Raw genomic sequence first — 18,668 nt, 5'->3', positions numbered from 1 at the left:
TAATATTTTATTCTCATCCACCTATATATACCACCACCCTTCATTAGTTAGTTATTATTACTCGTTCTGTTGTGAGCTCTCCCAAATCAACCGAGAAAAGAATCTCTACACAAGCAAATACTCAGTATTATCTATACACGAGATTTTAGAATTGAATTGAGATATATGGAGTGGGTTCGGGGCGAAAGAATCGGGCATGGAAGCTTTGGAACAGTGGATTTAGCGATACGAAATGGTTCGGTGATGGCGGTTAAATCGTGTGCTGCGTCGCATTCGTCTTCGCTTGTTAATGAGAAAGTGATTCTGGATCAACTAAGAGACTGTCCGCAGATTATTCAGAGTTTCGGTGATTGTTTTAGTTTCGAGAATGGGGAGAGACTGTACAATGTGTTGTTGGAGTACGCGTCTGGGGGAGATTTGGGTGGTAAGATCAAGAATTCGAGTTCCGGGAAATTAGCGGAATTCGAGGTTCAGAGATGTACGAAATCGATTTTACGAGGGATTGATTCGGTTCATCGAAATGGGTTTGTTCATTGTGATATTAAGCTTCAGAATGTTCTTCTTTTCGGCTCGAAATTTGGCGGGAATGATTTGATAAAGATTGCCGATTTCGGGTTGGCGAAAAGGGCGGGAAAGAAGAGTTCAGGGGGCGAGTTACGCGGGACGCCAATGTATATGTCGCCGGAAATGGTGGCCGGAGGGGAGCAGGAGGCGCCGGCGGACATTTGGGCACTGGGGTGCATGGTGGTGGAGATGCTGACCGGAGCTCCGGCGTGGAAGTGCCGGAGGGAGACGGATTTCGGCGGGTTGTTTATGAGGATTGGAGTGGGAGAAGAAGTGCCGGAGATTCCTCAAGAATTATCCGACGCCGGAAAAGATTTTCTAGGGAAATGTTTTGTAAAAGACCCGAGATCAAGATGGACGGCTGAGATGCTGCTACGTCATCCATTCGTGGCTAATGATGATTTGTTACAGTGTTGTGAAGTTACTTCAACTTCTCCTAGGAGCGCCTTTGATTTTCCAGATTGGGTGTCTGAACAGTCATCTCAAATGACGGTTATGCCCTCACCGGAATATTCCTCGAAGCCCAGCTCATTTGACGAGTTCGATAAAATTGAGTCATTTTCAACATCGCCAGCGGTCAGATTAAACGAGCTAGTGACTGATCATCAGACGCCCAATTGGTCTGTTTTTGACAGTTGGGTCACAGTAAGGTCGTAGGAAATTAGAGATTCTTATTTAGGTTATTTCTTGATTTTTTCGAAGAGTTAGATTGATTGAATTTCATTGAAGTTGTAAATATTCTAAGCGAGTAATGAAGAGATACAGGAAATTTTGTTAGTTCATTGAAGCTTCACATGGTGTACAGTTTTAGTGTTACACATGATGTTATGATAAGTTTATTTTTAGAATGACGGTGAATTATTCTTAATTGTTAAGATTCTGGGATTTCAGATTTGCAACTTGATGTGTTAAGCACTGACGCCATGTTTTCTATGTAGGGAAAACAGTTAATTGAACTGAGATATTGTGTTCTACTCTGGATTTTGAATAAAGTGAGAAGTCACATTTAAATGAACAATCTACCCTCTTAATTTATTTACAGTTTTAATATTGTTTGACATATTTTATATTTTATATTATAAATAGATATAGTTTCAAAACTTGTTTTTAATTATTTTTATAAATATTTGAATATTAAATTTTATTTAGAACATTAATTTATGAAACTACATTTTATATACTCCCTCTGTCCCATTTTAACTGCTTTTTTAGAGAGATGCACACAAACCAATTTTTACATTTATTGAGATGTTTATTTGAATAATTTTACATAGTTACCCTTAATAAAGTCAAACTAAACTATTATTTATATTGCATAGAAAATACAAGTTGCATTAATGAGGGGTAAAATAGAAATTCACCTATCAAATAATGCATGAAAACAAGAGAAAGTCACTTATTTTGGAACAACAATTCATTTCTAAAAAGGCTATTAAAATGGGACGGAGGGAGTAAGTTTTAAGATGCGTGTTAAGTCCTGTCCCCTAAAATAAACTATCAGGACAGAGGCAATAACATTTTTGGTGTTATTTAGGATTTTTATCAGGGAAGAAATGACATAAGAAGGAAATAGAGAAATTAATTTGAAAAGATCTAACATTTTTATAAGAAAAACAATTCGAAGAATTTCTTACAGTGATACTTGGTTAAATGTTTCTGTATGTTGTAGACTTGTAGGAAACAAAGAACAAAGGAAAGAGAAGAAGCAATCTCTATATATTGCCTTTCACAAGGCCAGTGGGTGGTTCTTTTATAAATAAAACAGTAACAAGAAAAATATACTCGGTGCATTGATATTGTAATTTACTCGAAAATTTGTAGAGGTCAAATATGAAATCTTCTCGGGAAACAGAGAGTTGCAAAGTATGTTCAGGGACATGTACGTAAAGATATATTATGATAATATGCAAATTGCATCGCAAGTTACAATGATAATTAGTGATGTTTTCTGTTTCTTATTCGGTTGCAACTTGCAACAGATAAAGCTACCTATAAATAAAAGATATACTAACTGAAAATCTACAGTGACAATAAATAGCTGCCATAGGCTGATAAAGAAAAAAAGACACACCACTTGCCTTTTCCAAAAGACTGCTGCTGCTGCTGGTCTTCTAGAGCCATATATTATTCATACAAGTTACCTCATCCATCATACTTACGGACTTTTCCAGAAACACTGCCCCCAGTCTATGCATATTGCATATATACGCTATTTAAAGCTTCTCAAGTTGACATATTTTATTTACATTTATTTAAACTATTGTTTTTACATCCTTCCCGATAACGATTATGTACAGTTCATTGAAATGGGGCGTACGACTTGAAAGATAGTAACGGGTAAAAGTCTATGGACTTGATATGTTATTTTGGACCAAACAACCATCGCATGTTAGTTGACCTAGTGGTGGATCAGAGGATGTCAAACATGAACCAAGTTGAGAGATTATCAAGGAGTAGCACCAAGTTGAGAGGTTATGAAGGGAGTAGTACCTAATTCATTTCGTTGCGGTCATGCGTAGCTAGTTGACTTCAATTTCTCAAAGGTCAATAGTATGTTGTACGTAAAATTTTATCTGACATGTTAGTGTCATCATAAATAACATATCGATCAAAATTATAGGTTCAGTATCGAAAGCCAGTGTTATAGACAACAGAAACCGGAACTAATCGAGACATTAATCAGATATATTAAAATAATATAATAATATTTAATTTATCAATTCTATCATTAGTTTTGGAAAATATGTTATAATTAATTGAATTTAGAAAATTAAATCGGAAGAGTATCTTGTAGTGATTAATGGGATGATTAATTGGTCAATTTAGTGATTTTAGAACTATGATACAATTGCTTCTGTTTTTTTAAGTAAATGATACGATTGAGTTGAATATCGTCAAAACAAAGGATGAATATCATATTTGTGACTTGTTTCGGTATAAAAGAATATTTAAGAAAAAAATGAATACTATACATGTAACTTGTTTCGATATAAAGAAAAATTATGAAAAGGAAGTTATTATTTGTTCAAACCTTATAATTTGTCTTGTGTTTTTGGTCAAAGAAGAGCCAAAGAAGAAAATTTTAAAATTTTCATAGATTTGTTTCTAGATTAAATGTTATGAATTGCTTTTCACCAAATGTTGCATTGGCTTTCCAAGAATTGGGTTAATGAATAAAAGAGAATTTGTTTTATTGGAGTTAAACATATCCCTAAGTCCAACACCAAAATGTCTTATGCTTGATAATTAGGCGAGGCGTCCTAATATGAGAGAAGGGAAGACGGGCCATCGACCTTGCGGTGTAGTAGAGGTACAAGCACCCTCTTACTCTAAAAATTTATAGCCATTTTGCCACCAGCCAGGCCAGGACCATCTCTCCGCACTTCCCAAATGTTTATTTCTTATACATTCATTGCTCGGTGCAGCTCCCATTCGGCGCATCCTTTATAACACTAATCGCAAGCTTACCAAATCTCGAGTACCGATTGACATGCTATACGTCATCATCCAAATATTAGAAAGCTGTACATGAAAATAAAAAAAAAGTACTAGTGATTAATTCAGTCACACAAATACTATTCCGCTTTACAGAAGCTACCGGCAACAAGAGTAGTGCTGGCCTGGAGATCCAGCAACATAGCCTTTAAGATATCCAATTAAGCTCACATGCAAATGTGCAATCACACAACCCCTCTTTCTTCCAAAGATCTACATTTAATAAAGACCAGGAATCAAGTAATGTTGCCGTATTATATTTGCATTATGTAATTAATGGTTGGATGATTCTTTGTTGGTCGAAAAAATTCTGCTATTTATCGTTTTTGTTTAGATTTGTTTTTGAATGGGACGCGTGGCTTACACACTTAAATCTATATTTAGTATTTAGAAGTAAACTTATCCAATAGAATGGTTGTCATTCGTCAATTATAGTTTTGTGAACGACATGTTTACACTGTCTTCGATCCGTAAATCTACTTATCTACTCTACTTATATATATTATAGCAGAACAGGTACATATCAAGCCTAAGTCTTGAGCAAATAAATTACCTTATTCCGAAGCAAATTTCTAAGAAAGATGTGTTACAGGCCTGATTCCGAAGCAAAATCCTAAGCAAAGATACGTTACAAGCCTATGAAAATCTCAAGCCTGCCCAAATCTAATATATGCCTGTACAGTGGCCATTGCTTCCTTGTGGAGTGCTGCAGCTGCAGCTATATCCTACGTTCAAGCCTTCTGATTCTCTCAATTCAGATGACCGTTTCGTTTATATGCGCTGTTCGTTGTGTTTATGTTATCGATTTCTGGTGTGAACTCAGCGGGTCGTCTCCCCTTCCTGCGGGTTCCCTTCCGTCCAATGACACCCCGACCATGCCCCCTTCGGAAGGTTTGTGAGTTTATACCTTTTCCTAATTCGTGGGTGGAGTTAATATTGCACACACTAATGTCTTGCTGCAGTTCATATCTTTTTTTGTGCTTTTTGATTGTGAATGAGTGATGAAACATGATTTTAATCTCTATTTTTGCACTGTTTTATTGGTTTGGTATTGTTATGTCTTGTTCGTTGTAGCCACACACTTGCAACTCTTTCAATTTGCTCTTTGGTGATTGATCATTTAGTAAAGCTTGGTATAGTGGGTATCCTGACTTTAATATACATGGCAATTGATGCGAAGAAGTCTGTGTTGATACCTTGATAAATATGTTTGTTTTTTGGTATATTATTATTTTATTTTGTGCTGAAAATTTCAAGAGGGTTATTTACTGTGAGCTATTTTGTTTGTGTTATATCTATGTAGGAGGAAAGAAGGTTGTGCGGTCTACTTTAGAATATAAGTCGGATGTTCATTTAAAAATCACCTGTGCATATCACATGGTGATGGTTAAAATCACATGTGCCTCTCTTAATTATAAATTTACTCGGTCTCGTCTTCAGGCACCCAAAAAAATGTTGATTTTGATAGCTAAATACAACTTCCATGTGTATATCGCATGCAGTAGTGTCCAATAGAAATGTCTGAATTTGCTTGTAAGACAACTAGAATATGTTTTAATTTTACATGTTGCAATTAGTTGTATGGTTGCCTTTTCGTTTATGTTTTCAGGAAGTGTTTCGCTTAATTTTCAGTGCTCGGTGGTCATTTTAGTGGAACTTTTGCTGGGACTTGTGGCAGAATTCGTGTTAGAAAACAATATCTTTTATTTTCAGGATAGAGGTTAATGTTAAAACTGATTTAATGTTTTCACCGATGATCAGTAGTAGTTTAATAAAAGTCTGATATTAATCTGTGGAAAGAAGTATTCCATTCCAAGGTGTTTGCGAGAATGACCCTTTGAACTTTAGTGACCAAGCTACTAGAAAAATTGGGCGGCCCAAGGTTACCATGAGCGAGGATGTTTTGGAAAGAAGGCTATCTAAGCAGGGGCAATATGCTCGGCAAACTGGCCAACAAGGTTTGTATGCTAAACTTGCATATTCTCCAGGTGAAAATGTTAACTTATTAAGCATATAGAGGAAGCATTATTGGTATAAATTGTACAGCTGTGCGGGGAAGTTGGACTTATAAGTACCATCGATCCAGAATAGAAGTTTATTTGATCAGGAGGCTTATAAATTAAGAAACAAAAGCCAAATTAAGACCTTTATAAAATTCTTCCCTGACAACAACAAATATAATATTTAGTTTGGAAAATGTACCATCCTTAATCATAATTCGAATAGGTAAAAAAATAAATTTAACTGACCATAATTTATTTTCCTTGCATTAAATTACATTTTACAAACCAAATATTTAATAGATATTTATTTTATAAGGATTGGTATGTATGGACACCACTTTGTAATAAAAGAATTAAGGAGAGGATAATAGCTTGACATACAATTTAAGACTCTAGAGTAGAGTGTCAACCATAAAAATCAGCCAGTTTCACTAAGATTCCGCAGCCCCTAAAGAATTAAAACTGATGTGATAAAAAACCTTAACATTATAATAATAACATAGTGCTGCATTTTTTTTATTTATAAAATCATGTTGATTCCAATTCCAGCTTTTAAATGGACAAGCCTGATACTCTTACAAGTTTGTAAGTCATAGTTCTTTGTCTTTGAGATGTGGCTACGTACACTTGTAACCATATATTATAATAAGCGTTAAGGTAGATATGATTGTGATTAAGAATGTCAGAAACCAGCAAGGTGAGTTTGTTCGCAGGTAGCTGCATGATTAGAGTGCTATATTTGCAGGAATCCTCACTTAGGTTATCAAGCTCAGAGATTGTCTCATAGCCTACTTTGCTAGGAGACAAGCCCTGGTAAAGTAGACCTCAAACAATATTACAAAAACTATTGAATGATAAAAATATGACTTGTGGACTAATAACACCATAGCATACCTTTCGGGATAATTCATAATCTTATAATGTAAGAATGAAAAATTAAAAAGCAGGCCCAGCTGAATGGGATGTGTAGAAGTAATTAAAACTAATGTGATAAAAAACCCTTAACTTTATAGTAAATAGGTGCTTTCAATTCCTGTGATAGAAGCCAATTGAGCATCAGCTGAAGCTTTAGCTACCCACAATAGTATCATAGATCAAACAAAGTGATGAATTAGTGTTGTTTTCTGCAGAAGAGGTTGGATATGTATGACTGCAGAATCCACTTAATTACTTGTCCGAATTTGATCCTCTACCTGATTCTTAACCAAACTCCCAAGCAAATATCTGTTACGAGCCTGTCAAAACCTCACTACTGTTAAGCCTCATTTGTATTTTGCAAAATATGTTTAACAAACATGTCCAAACGCAGTTCCAAACCTACCCAACTCTACATCTTCCCGTCCAATAGCTATGGTTTCCCGTGGAGTGCTGCAACAATATCCTGCGTACTGCTTCCTAATTCTCTCAGTTAAGAGTTCATATTGGCGATTTCTGGTGTAGTTTCGGCGGGTCGTCTCTCCTTTTGACGGGTCCCCCACCAGCCCAGTAACACCCCAACCACGCCCCCTCTTTTTCCGATCATAATTCCTGCAGAACCTTTTTTCAATCCCCTTATATGGTCGATTCTCGAGGTTTGTGAGCTTATTCACTTTCTTATGTTGTGGGTTGAGCTAATATTGCACGCACTCATGCCTTGCTATAGTTTCATGATTTTCTGGTGTCATGGATTGTGAATGAGTAGTCAAGCATGATTTTAGGCTCTAATTTTGAACTGTTTTTTCAGTGTAGTATTCTTATGTCTTGTTTCCTGCAGCTACACACTTGCAAGTGTTGAAATTTGTTTTTGGGTCATTGATCATCAGTAAATTAAAGCTTGATGTACTGGGCAAGTCCTCTCTGCTAATTACTACCTAAATCACTGCCTATAAGTATTAGATAGGTCCTCTTATTTTAAAGATGTGTATAATTAGTATTTAATACCGGGTCAGACCGTTATATAATTAATATTTCATCAGCTGATAAAAAAGGGATAGAAAGACACTCTATAACAGATAACTGTAATATCTACTGTGGTGTTTTCTGATAGACTTGTCACGTCCCTTATCTTCAAGTTCAGACCATTTCTACCTATTGTATCTACTACTATAATTTTTGTCCCATTGAGAACAATTGGACGCTTAGAGCTTGATCGTCGAGTTCCTGCAAATTTGCCTTTTTGATCATAAAGGACAACTGATTGGCGGTCACAGGCAAGCATTGATCTATTTTTAATCATAAAATGAGAATATGTTCAGAATGAAGAGAAAATTTACTACATTGAAATGAATATAAACACTGTAAACAAACTTTAACTAATAGACAAGACAATTTAGGCACACAAATTAAATAGGATCTTTTTTACTCATTAAATATAAATGAACAATTAATATTATCCTAAACCTTAAGATATTAATGGCAAATAAACATCTTTTGAGAAGAATGAGTAAAATACAAAATCTGCTTACCCAATTTGCAGTAACAGAATTCGGTGAGAGAATTTGAGATTCATCCTTTAACAACGAAGAATCATCACCAAGAACATCCGTCTTAACAGTACCATAGTATTTACTCTGAATTCCCAATAGAACTTCGTATACTTTTTTCATTGTTGGCCTGAACTCCCTCTCATTTTGCAGGCATTGAAAGGCCAGCTCCGCCACTTCTGTTATCATGTTTTGTATGTCAGAATCCCTTGCAAATCCAAGATTTTTATCCACAAGTTTTTGCAGCGCGCCATTTTGAATCTTGTTCCCAAGATCATGTACTCCTCCAACATCAACTGTACATTTAGAGCAGATCATAAAAATTAAGGACCTTCACGGTCATATTCCATGACACTACATACAGCTCTTTATGCTGCTTCAACATGATTACACAACACCAACATTTCTCGGACTCAGCTCCTCTAGAGTGATTAAGATAATTACAAATGCAAATGATTTTAGCTATTCACAAAGAGTTGACCTATATTCTGTATGCTTTACAGGATTGAAAAGATTATAGTGACATTGCGGGAATGAAATGCATATCAGTTTCAAGCGGGTTTGAAGGTTAAGAGCCAATCACTAATATTTGTTGTTATTGCTGGATTGCTAGCAAAAAAAAATCTCAGGTATCTCACACAAGACTACGGTATACATCTTTTATTGTTTTAAAAGAACAATAACATAACAAAGGTTCTAGACTAAATATGAATCAAAAACAGGTTCGCGGATAAGGATTATTATATTGCAAATTACTTATGCACTAACATATGCTATTTGAGAATAACACAGATAAACCCTCTCTATCAAGCACTGATGTGACAGAATGATATAGTCCATAAACAGGATCTGAATGGTGTCAGATTTTCATGTACAGAGGTTGCAGTCTCCGTTGAATTCTGTTTGATATACTCCCAATCTATTAGTTAGGAGCTGTGAAATCTGTAATGAATAAGATTTAAACTAAGACAATATAGTTTTTCAATTTTGAAGGAGCAGTGTAGGCAGAATCCTTACTATATACGCAATCAATTACAGGATTTTAAAATGACAAGATAGAATAATAACATGGATTCTTCACACAACTCTTCGGCAAACTTCACAAAGAAAATTTAGTGGAACAACAATCCATCGATAGCATCATACAACAGTTGGAACTGGCTACCCGTGCTGTGCACGGGTATGCGTAATACTTTTTTAGGACGATATTTAAAATCTAGCCTGTACACAAAGGATCTGACAATATTTATCTCATATCAGGTCCCAAACTACAAAAGGAATATGGATGGCAAGATGCGTTGGCATTGAGCCTTGTACCATCGTAATAAATCTGAAGGGTACCCGGTGAGCTCAGGCCTCTAAGGAAAGCCAAGGTATCAATCAACGGAGTCAGTCACGTGAAGTAAATGACGGTATATTTTTTGACATCATTCCTATTGCATTTAACTATGGCTCTGTTAATTGGAGTATTTTATCTAATAATCTCAATTTTCATAAGCTTCCAAATTGTTATCCTACTAAATTTAATTTTGAGTTTTTATGCCATAAGATAGAGATTCGTCTGTATAAGTTATTATGTGTCTAACATTCAAATATTATTTTTTATTTTAAATTTGTTCATATTTCTTTTAAAATCATTCCTATTGCAACTATTCCTTCTGTTAATCAGATTTTTTTTTTAAAATATTAGTTTGCATAATTTCCAAACTGTTATCTTACTAAATTTGATTGTGAGTTTGTATGCCATAAGATAGAGACTCAGATATATAAGTTATTATTGTGTTATAAAGTAAAATATTATTTTTATTTCAAATTTGTTTCTCAAACATTTTGGATGTAGACTTGACAACATTTGTTAAAAGCGTATTTTCATGTCCAGATTTGTGGGGAATATCCACATACATTTTCGTGAGCCATTGACCTTCAAGTTGAAGTTAGATAGGGTGATGGGTTATCCCACTCAACTGTTGTGCACAACTAATGAAATGAAGAATGTCATAGAGTTGGATTTGTGCACTCTGAACAAGCCAAGAACTGTCAAGGTATGAGCAAACACTTTTTTGATGAGCATTTAGGCCTTTCTTGTGCTAATTAGTTTTCCTAATATGTAACATGTGCACTTATATTCCTTCTATGTGATGTCTTTTACAAGTTGGTTTAGAATCCTCTAAAAAAGGTTTGCAAATAAGTTGTGCAAAATATAGTCACATGGGGTTTAGTTTTTTAGATATAATGCCTGAGACTGACAAGTGTTTTGTTTTCCGAAAGATACAGATACACATTAGTCTTTATTTGGCCTATAATTTTTACGTGGGCATGTACCTAAATTTACATCAATGAATTTTCATCTATCTACTCAAGCTGTTGCAAATCAAGATCAGGTACTTTCTTTGTGTGTACAAGATTTTCTAAGGAGGACAAGGAATTAAATTTTATTATATATTCTTTTGTGATATGATGACAGTGGACACAAAGATTAAAATGTCCCGTCAGGATTTATTGTACACCTATTACTCATCTTGTCTATCAATTTCCCATATATTACTTTTTGTTACTTATTGTACTTTACACTAATTATTATTAGAATTTTTTTTCATGCTTATTTGAACCTACTAAGGTGATTTGTGTCTCTATGTGGTAGTGTTTTTGTCATAGCTAGCTTTGAAAAGAATCAAGGAGAGTTGCTGCTAAGGGGAAAAAGTCATTTATTTTAACTTAGTCAATTCTTAGACGGCTTAAACCTTACAAGCGCTACAATCAGTTAATGGAAGCAAGGAAAGTGAATACCATGGTCACCCCCAAGCTGTAGCTCAAAGACCGAGACTACTGAAAAATGATGAAAATTAAGTCCTACTTTGTAATCCACATGTTTTTTGTAAAAAACAAAAGGCACGTGTACAATGGTCTCCTTCAACTGAAGGTCTCAACCTATATAACATCCTATACTGCATTGTTACATATAATTTTACATGGTTAGAGTAGTATGGTGCGTGCCTTCCATAGTTGCATGGAGTCATGGACTACAAAAATTGATAGATTTTTTTAAAAAATATTTATGCATTTAATTATTCTATAAGCATAAATACGGTTAAGAAAAAGATTATCAATGATTTTTCTATTTTTAAAAAAGGAAATTTAGAAATGGCCGTGTTTTGCACGGACTATTATGCTAGTTTGTTCTGGAAGGGCAAACAAAGAAAAAGAAAAAGAGAGAATATTGGAGATTTCTTCTATCAACTTATTATTATTGGATGAATTATTTAGAAAGAAGGGACGACATCACTTTTTATTTTCCACTTGATCCAGGACCACGTTGTTAGTTTCTGGTCAGGCCCGGCCCAGAGGGAGGGCATCCAGGTCAACTGCCCAGGGCCCAAAAATTATATAATTCATGTATTTTTACTAGTATACATGAGTTTAGTAAGAGGAAAAACTTAAACTTTCTATTATTTTAACCTCGTGTGTGCATTGTGCCTATCCTAACCACGTGATGTGTCTCTACCTAAACTAATAATACTGTCGATTGATCTACTGATTGCTCCACATACACTCATGAATATCATCAAGCATCTGTTTAAATTTTTTGTATTTGTACATCCAATACATATACTAACTCGATGAAGTTGTTTTTTGTAGTTTGTTTTTATTTAAACTATAGTTAAAACTTGGGTGTTTCTTACATCATTTTCTTATTGAAGTAAATTAACATTTGAGTTTGTATTGCGACAAGTTATATTTTATGAAATTTAGCGGAATAAAAAAAATTAGGGCCCATTTTCTCTTTTCGCCCTTGGACCCTCAAAAGGTATGGAACGGCCCTGTTTCTGGTATAAGAGTTCGGATTAAAGAGTTAGGCATATACAAAATCTGATTCTGAGATAGCACAAAAATATATTCAAATTAGAGATTTTAGATGACTAAAATGATATTTATAAAAGAAAAAATTATTTTTAGCTCATTTGTTTGAAAAGTTAAAATATTATATATAAACTTAGTGGTGATAATAATAAGCTATTTTAATTATCTTCTAAAATAATTATACACATTTTTAATTCTTATCAAACCGGTTTCGGTAAAAGAAAGCCAGAACTCAGACGGCCACTAAATCACCTGGGCCGAAATCATCTCTCTAATAGTCTAATTGAAGGAATTGAAAATCACAAACATACAGCAGTCTGAAGTCGTACCATGAAAAGAGCCCATTCACAGGCGATAGCCCATCGAATTTAAGCCCAGAACCAGGTGCATGAGATTTAGGAACAAGTAACCAGACAATGGCCATCAAGTCCAATGAGCCTTTCTCCAGAAGAAAATGTACAATGAGCCTGCTTGCATATATCTTCTTGTATGATATTTTATGTATTAAGAGATGGAGAGGTGTTTCATATTTATTTATATATTTTTTAACATAATGTTTAATAAATGTAAAATAAAATAAATCAGATGGGATCATCTGCCGATAATGACTAAAAAGAAAGTGCGTTCTAAAAATTAAGGCACCATACAATGCATTTTTGTTTTCTGCAATAGCCTCATACAACGCATTTCAAAAAGAAAACGTCTTCCCGTGTGGTTTTTATCATTAAAGTTCAACAAAATTATAGAAAAAATAATATAAACTATAACATATTTATATATTAAAATATACTTTGTTTGAATTGACCGCTTTTGAATCATACAATCGGCAATATAACCACCCAACAACATTATAATATTCTTTAAGTTGTTAATTTGTTAAAAATAAAACTACATATTGGAGATCAAAGTAGCAGACTATTTTCAAAATGTTTTTTCTTAGCTTTCGGCATAACGTATGTTGGATATAGATGAGCTTTCAGCTACACTTGTAAATTGTAATCAAAGTACGGAACCAATCTGACCTTTTACTAGCCGACCTTTACTTTTCTTCATTCAACCGCTGGAGTTCAATGTTTTTCTCGTTCTCTTATATCAGTTTTTTTAAATGGGTTGACGCTGAGAGTTATTTAAAAAAGGGACTTTTCACAAATATCCAATATAGAAAGCTTTTTATCAAATATTGTAATTTTTTAAAAAAATTGTAAAATTAGTATCTTGATGATAATAACAAAAATGCGAAAGTTGTATTTTCGAACAAATCTACAATGGCTAGCAATCACATGTACAATCACAATTACAATTTTAAAAAAAATTGCTGAAAATACATGAGATTACTTAATAAGTTTGAAATGGTTGTATATCGAAAACTGAGTGTCCCTGCAGCTGCGAGTATAATACTAAAAATATCTTTTTTTGACGGATAAATTAAAAATATCGAAAAATACTTTTTTCTTCATCTTTTTTATCCTCTCCAAGCTTTTCATCTTCTCCCCCCATCAATTATGCCTCAAACACCAAATCAAGTAGTATTACCTGGTTCACATATTTTGTAAGAGTATAACCTTCTCCTCATAACCTTCTCCTCCAACTTCTCAACTAGAGTAATCAATAAAAAAGTATTCATGATAGTCGGAGAATTCAGTTACGTGGTTGACATAATTTGCAATAATCTAACCTTTTCCTTAAGCTTCTCAACTAGAGTAATTAATAATTAAACATTTATGATAGTCGGAGAATTAAGTTTTTCCAGACCTAACTTTTAAGATAGACAAGTGTCGGGTATAGATAGAACTCAACATTGAAAGTGTCAGGTATAGATAGAACTCAACATTGGATTCAAAAATAAGGATGATCGGAGAACTAATGAACATGATTCTTTCATGGATACGCTCAAGTCTGAGTAAAGGAATTCAAGCATGGGCTCGATCTGAGTTGTATGGAAATTCGCGAAGAAATACATAGGCTGAGTGAACTTGTGATTAATGATTTGTTGTCTTGCAACTAACTTATGAGTTAGATTTGTAGCATCCTTGAATTTTATACAATACATGATATATTCTTTAAATTTGTTGGAGTTGGTTTAACTCCTGAAAGAATTAATCCGCAAATTATTAAATGGGACAATTCGATAGTGAGGTAAAGCGTCCTTCAACATCATTTTGGGACTACTTACGAGCTTTACAATTCAACGAAATCATTTGACGATAATTATTAAAAAAAATATATTATAAATTCAAGATATATGTTTAAAATCATATTATCATATTTAAATATTATAATTTGAATTAATACTTCTTTTTTTATAAAATTTTATTTAACATTTAACATATTTCGTAAACAAAATAACTTTTGTACATGATACATACATACATATATACACACACACACATATGTTTATAATATATTGTTTTCGGATTTGACACTCATTTCACACTAAATTTTTATATAAATTTTATATGTGAAATGTTAATTAATTTTATACGTATTTATATAATATATGTTTTTTTGATATTTTGAGTCGGGATCCAATTGTCAACTCATTTGTCAACTCAAGTCGTATACAATAAACCTCAATAATAAATAGATGCACACAAAATAAATAATCACAATTAAAAAAAATTAATTTGATGAGTTATATAAAAGTATATTAATAGAATTTTTAATTATGACAATTTTAAGCATAAAACATATTAAAATTAATATAATACATATGTGTATAATATATTAATAAATATTATATAAAGGTTACTATTTAATACATTTTATGGGTTATGATATTAAAGCATAATATTTTTTAAAATGTAAAATAATCTTACACACACATACACACATATATAATATCTCATTTTTTGAGTATCTTAAATCCTTAACCATGTAATCTTAATATTTTTTTACTTTATTAATTATAATATTAATATACATGAATTTCAACAAAATTTAAATTATATCATCAAATACCCAAATTTTAATTCTCAAATAAAATCTCTATAAATGATAAGTATAAATCATATTGATATGATAAAAATATAAAATAAAATTTATGACTACAAGGGAGAAAAGTAAAAGGACAAAACATATATAATAACAATAAAGAAAAGTTCTCCGTTCTCGAATAAAACCTCTTGAATAAAACTTTTACAAGTTGTTAATTCTCAAACACCTTTCTCCCTATTCTATTCACCAACATTTCCCGCTGTACCAACTTCACTTTTTGAAAGACCATTAATGGAGGTATGTTTTCTCTCTCAGACACACACATATATACATATATATATATACTGATTTTTAATTTCTCTCTCAGACGCATATATATTGATTTGTAATAATGAACTCTAATTGTCTTGCACCTTAATTTTGCAGGAACTTAAATATCTTCTTTTTAGTTTATTGATCATCTGTAGCATCGGCTGTGCATTAAGTCTCCAGGTTAAATTATTGAAATTGTTTTATTTGAAGAGTGAAATAAATTTAAGGATCAGCTGAATTTATATCAAGCTTATTTTCATAAATAGATTGGAGAAACATGTTCTAGTTCCGATGATAGTACATGCGATGAAGGATTGATATGTGGGACTTGCCCCGCAAATGGTAATACCCGACCCAGATGTACCCGGGTTCAACCCATCAACCCCACATCAAAGGTTATTATTTTTACTAATATTATTTAAGAAAGGCTTGATCTTTTTTTAATTACAATCAGTAAAGTTAAGTACTTGTATTTGTTAAATAATACATTGATAATTGTACATAAATAAACCAATTACTCTATGAAGCTAATGTGAAAAGTTACTAGAGCTGTGTGAATATGAAGATTATGAAAATTTTTGTGAATATTTTAGTATAATTGTTTTGAGAAGCTTTTTACGAATGAACAGGTGAAAAATCTCCCATTTAATCGCTATTCATGGCTGACAACACATAATTCATTTGCAATAGTTGATTCCAAGTCATATACGAGTTCAAGGATACTTGCTCCTACTAATCAAGAACATTCAGTGACCACCCAGCTTCAAGTATGTTACCATTTCTTAAATTACTATGTTCTTTTAAGTTTAATATAATTCCTGTGCAGCTACCCTATAAACTTGTTGGCTTTGCCTGAAATAGCAGTCATATTATTCTTTACCTCTGTCATCTTTAGAAGCTGAAAGCTAGGTGCAACATGATTGGCAAGTACTATAGAACTGAAGCCTTGAAGAAATTATTTTTATAGTTTATTACTATTTGTTTAGAACGGTGTTCGAGGGCTGATGCTTGATATGTATGACTTCAACAACGACATCTGGTTGTGTCACTCGTTTGCCGGAACATGTTTAAATGTCACTGCTTTTGTAAGTTTCTGGCATCAATCTATTGAATTGCTTTTGTATGTTGCTTCTGGATAACTTGAGAGAGTAAGTTATATTGTACTAAGAGATTCCAAATTCCTTTTTGGTTTGTAGCAACCGGCAATTAACACGCTTAGAGAGATTCAAGTGTTTCTAGAGGCAAACCCATCAGAGATCATCACCATTTTTATTGAGGATTATGTTACTTCTCCACAAGGATTGACGAAGGTCTTTAATGCATCTGGTCTAAGCAAATTCATGTTTCCACTGTCTCGGATGCCTAAAGGCGGAGCAGATTGGCCTAGAGTGGATGATATGGTCCGTCAGAATCAACGATTGGTGGTCTTCACCTCTAAATCTTCGAAAGAGAAAACAGAGGGAATAGCTTATGAATGGAGATATGTTGTGGAAAACCGGTGTGAGTTTAACTCTCATTAATGTATTAATCTCGACTCAGGTTCATGCTTTTGAGTGAATATCCTCTCTTTTTCAAACCATCTTGCTTTAATAGTTTAAGGCTTCTAACCTCTTTAGCTCTTGCTGCCCACACAGCTCATAGAGTTGCTTTCTTCCAGTTACATATCCTTTTTCAGATTTTATTGTAACACGAAGTTGATTGCAGATGGAAGAAGTGGGATGATTACTGGATCTTGTCCACATCGCTCTCAATCGTCACCGCTGAACACAAAAGCAATATCACTTGTTCTTCAGAATTACTTTCCCTCGAATCCCAACATAACAAAAGCTTGTGTTGATAATTCGGCTCCACTACTCAGTATGATGGATGCTTGTCAGAAAGCAGCTGGAAGACGATTTCCAAACTTCATTGCTGTGGATTTTTACCAGGTTTGGTTGTCTTCACCTACTAGTACATAGTAGTATACGCTAGTCATTTATAATTATTTATTAAGGATCTATATATAGAGCTCGGAAGGAGAACAAACGTTTTGGTAATTGCAAGTGGTATGTTGTTGCAGAGAAGTGATGGAGGAGGAGCTCCAGAAGCTGTCGACCAAGCAAATGGTCAACTCACTTGTGGGTGTGCCAGCATAGCGTATTGCAAGGTTAGCGAATACTAATCATGGTGCTTGTATAAGATTTCATAATATTTTCAAGTTATCATGTAAGATGGTATTACCTGAACCATGAACTATGGTTGTTGCTCCCCTCAAATGGATTCAGACGATGGGTGGATTGATATTCTTTTGACATTTACTTGATTAATAGTCACGTTGCCCAAAAAACACTCTGTTATTGTAGTGTACTTCATCTGATATCACGAGGCAAATTTTAGTTATATTTCTCTGAGGTGTTGACAATGTTAGTACTAGGAAGTCAAGTCATTAATCTAATCCACTACCAGAAGAATAAATATAAAATTTGGATGATGTTAACAGTGTCGCTCATTATTCATTTCTGACCATATATTACAGGAAAATGCAACATTTGGGACATGTGATATTCCTCGGCTTTCACCTCCACCACCAGCAGCACTCACACCTGAATCAGTGTCAAAAAGTCCCAGCAGTGCTGCTTCTGATACTATGCTAGCTAAACGTCGTTGGCTGATTGCAGCAATTCTTCTTACAGTGCTGTTATGTTGGTCGTAGAAACTGAAATGAGCTGCTATGAAGCTATTCCATTATTCTTTAATACACAGTTTTGTTATAGATATAGAATACAGGATCATAGTTCTGTGCAGACATAGAATAAAATTTCTGGCCCATTTTATAGTAATAAATAATCAACAGGAGTTTGTTGTAAAACATAGTTGTAGACTTGCAGTACAATTGTCAAGTTATAATGGATGTAGATTGTAGAGGCAGCAAGCAACATGGTATGTATTATGTAATAAATTATGAATACGGTTGCCTGTAAAGATACAGTGGTGAGAAAGAAATAAAACTAAAACACAGGGGTCAGGAGTGATCGCGGTGCGGGTGGTGCAGTTTTTCACT

General features: G+C 33.7%; 2 protein-coding genes across 2 annotated transcripts; both read left to right on the top strand.

The window, feature by feature from the left end:
- LOC108215430 (mitogen-activated protein kinase kinase kinase 20) lies at window positions 1-1,346 on the top strand. Its single transcript, XM_017387931.2, has one exon. It carries the CDS (start codon window positions 166-168, stop codon window positions 1,219-1,221), a length of 1,056 nt encoding a protein of 351 aa, XP_017243420.1. The 5' UTR covers window positions 1-165; the 3' UTR covers window positions 1,222-1,346.
- A 14,150-nt stretch (window positions 1,347-15,496) lies between these two features.
- Window positions 15,497-18,476, top strand: LOC108215429 (PI-PLC X domain-containing protein At5g67130). Its single transcript, XM_017387930.2, has 9 exons — window positions 15,497-15,613; window positions 15,743-15,808; window positions 15,895-16,023; window positions 16,258-16,395; window positions 16,615-16,713; window positions 16,825-17,128; window positions 17,333-17,556; window positions 17,688-17,774; window positions 18,144-18,476. The coding sequence occupies exons 1-9, from the start codon at window positions 15,608-15,610 to the stop codon at window positions 18,318-18,320; spliced, it is 1,230 nt and encodes a 409-aa protein (XP_017243419.1). The 5' UTR covers window positions 15,497-15,607; the 3' UTR covers window positions 18,321-18,476.
- The last annotated feature ends 192 nt before the right edge of the window (window positions 18,477-18,668 follow it).

Source organism: Daucus carota, chromosome 3 (genome assembly GCF_001625215.2).
Source record: "Daucus carota subsp. sativus chromosome 3, DH1 v3.0, whole genome shotgun sequence".
Taxonomy (NCBI): domain Eukaryota; kingdom Viridiplantae; phylum Streptophyta; class Magnoliopsida; order Apiales; family Apiaceae; genus Daucus; species Daucus carota.
Note: the sequence above shows the minus strand (reverse complement) of the source record. Positions and strands in the feature narration are given on the sequence as shown.

Excerpts from the sequence above, each read along its gene's own strand:
- LOC108215430 (XM_017387931.2), top strand. The coding sequence starts at position 166 with ATGGAGTGGGTTCGGGGCGAAAGAATCGGGCATGGAAGCTTTGGAACA.
- LOC108215429 (XM_017387930.2), top strand. Across the intron at positions 15,809-15,894 it reads GCTGTGCATTAAGTCTCCAG|ATTGGAGAAACATGTTCTAG; the intron begins GTTAAATTATTG and ends TTTCATAAATAG. Across the intron at positions 17,557-17,687 it reads TTGCTGTGGATTTTTACCAG|AGAAGTGATGGAGGAGGAGC; the intron begins GTTTGGTTGTCT and ends ATGTTGTTGCAG.